This window comes from Ciona intestinalis, unplaced genomic scaffold, assembly GCF_000224145.3.
Source record: "Ciona intestinalis unplaced genomic scaffold, KH HT000101.2, whole genome shotgun sequence".
Classification (NCBI taxonomy): Eukaryota; Metazoa; Chordata; class Ascidiacea; order Phlebobranchia; family Cionidae; genus Ciona; species Ciona intestinalis.
In genome coordinates, this window is record NW_004190423.2 from 114,541 (window position 1) to 118,398 (window position 3,858).

Sequence of the window (3,858 nt, forward strand, 5' to 3'; positions counted from 1 at the left end):
CATACGGTTTAGAAGATGATCAACTGATTAATCTACAAAAGAAGAAAATCTTAAATGTTATAAAACTTCAACAAGAAGTTACGAGAAGGTACACTGAGTTAATGAGGTTTATTTCTGATGAATGCATCGAGATTATGGGAGCACCACCATGCAAATATGCTGTAGTTGGATTGGGTTCCTTGGCACGATCGGAAATCACTCTGTACTCAGATTTTGAACACATCATTGTCCTTGATAATGATGATGCCAAGATGAAAGATCAGGAGATGATCATGAAGTACTTCAGATGGTTCACCACAATCTTCAACATCATCTTAATCAACCTTAGAGAAACCATGATCAACTGTGTTGCAATTCCAAGTATAAACCCCAGGTATAGAGACTGGTTCATGGACCATGTCACACCAAATGGGGTAACATTTGATGGGATGGTAGCCCACGCTTGCATACGCCCACTTGGACGACCAGCAACTAAAAAAAAACCTCGTAACACTGAATTTATTAAACCAGTTGATGAAATGGTTCAATACTTGGATAGCGATGAACAAGTAAAGCAAGGATACCATGTGGCTGAAGTTTTATCCAAGGCTTGCTTTGTAGCTGGTGATGAAGGAATTTGTGTTGAATATCAAGAAAAAGCTTATCTTAGGATTAAAAAGAATGATGAAAATAATAAGTTCTTAACTGTGTCCAAACAAATAGAAGGTAATCTCCAAATGTTGTTTGATAAATATACATGTTAGTATATTTTCGGGTTTGCAAATTTACAACATGAAGAGAGCAATCTACAGAGGTGCAACCATCTTTATTTCGGCCATCGGTCGATTACATTCACTACAAGCATCATCTTGCTTTGATATCATTGATGGATTGAAAGAAATTGGCAGTGAAGAGGTGGCAGACCAACTCCGGTTCATGGTGGCAGTGGCTTGTGAGTTTCGCGCAAAAGTTTATCATTCGAAGGGACAGCAAGATGATGATTTTATGGAAGGTTTTTTTGGTGAAGAACTTATATCTGGTTTAATTAAAATTGTTGGAAAACAAAGTCTTGTATCTTTCACCATGAGTGTAATGTTCATGCAACAATCACTAAAAGAATGTACAGCAGATTACAGTACATGGTCATTAGAATGGCTTGTTATGCCGGATCCTGTTGATCTTAAAATACCTACTTTAACTATTCTCGGGTTATATAAAGATGTGTTAGAATTTATCAAACAAACAATTTCCTCATCACAACTCGGTGAAGTGCCGTTTGATAATAATGCTGTTAGAATTGCATTTATACGCAAGGAATACGATCTGGTTATTGATATTTGTTCAAAAGTTAACCAATCGAAGCTTACAGACGATCAGAAATTTGAATACAAAGTGTGTGAGTTGGCCAGCATTGTAAAACGATCATACAACGAGGAGACAAAATCTTTTGAAGGTTCAAGACCAGAAGTTGAAGCCAAGGTCCAGGAATTGGAAGAAATGTCAAAAATCATTGAACCAAGCAAAGATATGCTGCTTTATAGCCTTTTAACATACTCGGAAACATTGTTGTTGCTCAACGATGGTAGATTTTCCAACATTCACACACTTTGGAAAAAGCTCTTAAAATTAAAGAACCTTCCCTATGATAAGGAAACCCTGGAGTTGTGTAATTATGCCCGAATTCTGATAAACAATAGAAAGCCCACAGAAGCATTGAAACTACTGGATGAAGCCAAACAAATAATGGAACCGTACAAGAACACAACAACATTGGTGCACATGGCTCTATATGGTGCATATGCAGGTTGCTACCATAATACTGGCAGATATTATGAGGCATTGATATGTTGGTTGGAATTTGCAAGAATCTGTAGGAAATTTAAGCAACCAATACATGATAAGGATAAACAGGGGGTAAAAAGTATATTTGAACAATTCATATTCCATGGCTCCCTGAACTTGTGTGAATCTGCTGAAACACCGATAAAGAATGGAAAACCCACAGAAGCATTGAAGTTACTGGATGAAGCCAAACAGTTAATGCAACTGTACAAGAATACAACAACGTTGGCGCACGTGCTCTATATGGTGCATATGCAGGTTGCTACCATAATACTGGCAGATATTATGAGGCATTGATATGTTGGTTGGAATTTGCAAGAATCTGTAGGAAATTTAAGCAACCAATACATGATAAGGATAAACAGGGGGTAAAAAGTATATTTGAACAATTCATATTCCATGGCTCCCTGAACTTGTGTGAATCTGCTGAAACACCGATAAAGAATGGAAAACCCACAGAAGCATTGAAGTTACTGGATGAAGCCAAACAGTTAATGCAACTGTACAAGAATACAACAACGTTGGCGCACGCGACTATATGGTGCATATGCAGTTTGCTACCTTAATACTGGCAGATATATCGAGTCATTGATATGTTGGTTGGAATATGCAAGAATTTGTAACGAGCTTGAGCAACCAATGTCAAATGAAATACAAAAAATAAGACTATGTTTCGACCTGGCAAAATTCCAGCACTATTGGTTTAGAAATTTACTCTAATATAAAAAGAAATTCAACATGTAATTGATACAATAATTGTGTATTAAACATGTTATATTTAATAATTGTGTATTAAACATGGTATATTTAATAATTGTGTATTAAACATGTTATATTTAATAATTGTGTATTAAACATGTTATATTTAATAATTGTGTATTAAATATATTAGGACACCAAGTTTAGTCAGCAAACAGATCATTATGACATCACACTTACATAAATAAAGACTATTTAACATATTCTAGAAGTTCGTTTGTTCGAGCATACAGCTATTAGAACATAGTAACAGGGGAAACTTAGGTAGCGGCGGGACAAGAGCTCACAAAAGCCCGTCATGGGCCTAATTTTACCTCGAAGGTTTCAGTGCACAGTATTTGCGTAAGTTAAAGTATGTAACTTGCCTTATCCCCGCGTGGCGGCCGGGACAACAATTTTATGTATGTGTTTGTATAACACTTACAATATATTAATAATTAGTAAAACATGAAACACATACTAACTTAAAACTAAAAATGCATTCATATTTAGTATTGGCACTTACAATGTATTAATATTTTAATTTCCTTGTATGTAACTTTGTGGCTTTGTTTTTATGCATGTGTTTGTATAACCCTCCAGTGTATTCATAATTAGTAATGTTACTTACTTATGTGGTAGATGGTAGAGGGTTGGAAAACCTTGGTAATATGTTGATAGTTTACACCCAGGTAGCAAGCCTTTCGTAAAGTCACGATAATCATCGTATATCCAATGTGTTGGTGGGATGTCTTCTTGCCTGTGGGTGTATGGGGTTAATATGGGTATATATATGCCATATGGGGTTATATAAAATATATAGTAGGGTGGGGGAAGATGGGACACCCTTTTAACTCTATTTTCTCGTCCCATTTGGTAGTAAACAAAGAACATTTAAAGAATTATATAACCGTATCCTCACGACTCCTATAGACCGTTGTTAACTGTTTAAAACACAATCAGGATATTTGGATATTATGTGCTAAAGGTGTCCCGTCTTCCCCTACCCTACCATACATAGGGTTAATCCATGGGAATGGGATTAACCCACTTAGTTATCACAATGAAAAAGGGCCAAAAAATGTTAATTATTGGTTAGCAATGGAGAGATTATTAAACTAGTTTTGCCCCCACGATCACTGATGCTTATGGGTTAATCCATTCCCATGGAATCCATTCCCATGGATTAACACTATGTATGGTAGGGTAGGGGAAGATGGGACACCTTTAGCACATAATATCTTTAAACAATTAACAGCGGTCTATGGGAGCCGTGAGGATACGGTTTAATAATTATTT

General features: G+C 36.1%; 2 protein-coding genes across 3 annotated transcripts in view; both read left to right on the top strand.

The window, feature by feature from the left end:
* The window catches only part of LOC108950314, a 4,036-nt gene extending 1,635 nt beyond the window's left edge, over positions 1-2,401 (top strand). Inside the window, exons 2-3 of one of the 2 annotated variants that reach the window (XM_026838648.1) lie at positions 895-1,783; positions 2,080-2,401. In XM_026838648.1, the coding sequence (XP_026694449.1) occupies positions 895-1,783; positions 2,080-2,387 (1,197 nt within the window). In that variant the 3' untranslated portion in view covers positions 2,388-2,401. Of the gene's footprint in view, positions 1-894 lie in introns of both variants that reach the window. The other variant, XM_018815762.2, reaches the window with a different exon arrangement.
* Positions 1-3,858, top strand: part of LOC113474052 — a 9,012-nt gene that overhangs the window by 3,050 nt on the left and 2,104 nt on the right. The gene's annotated exons all lie outside the window — the stretch shown is intronic.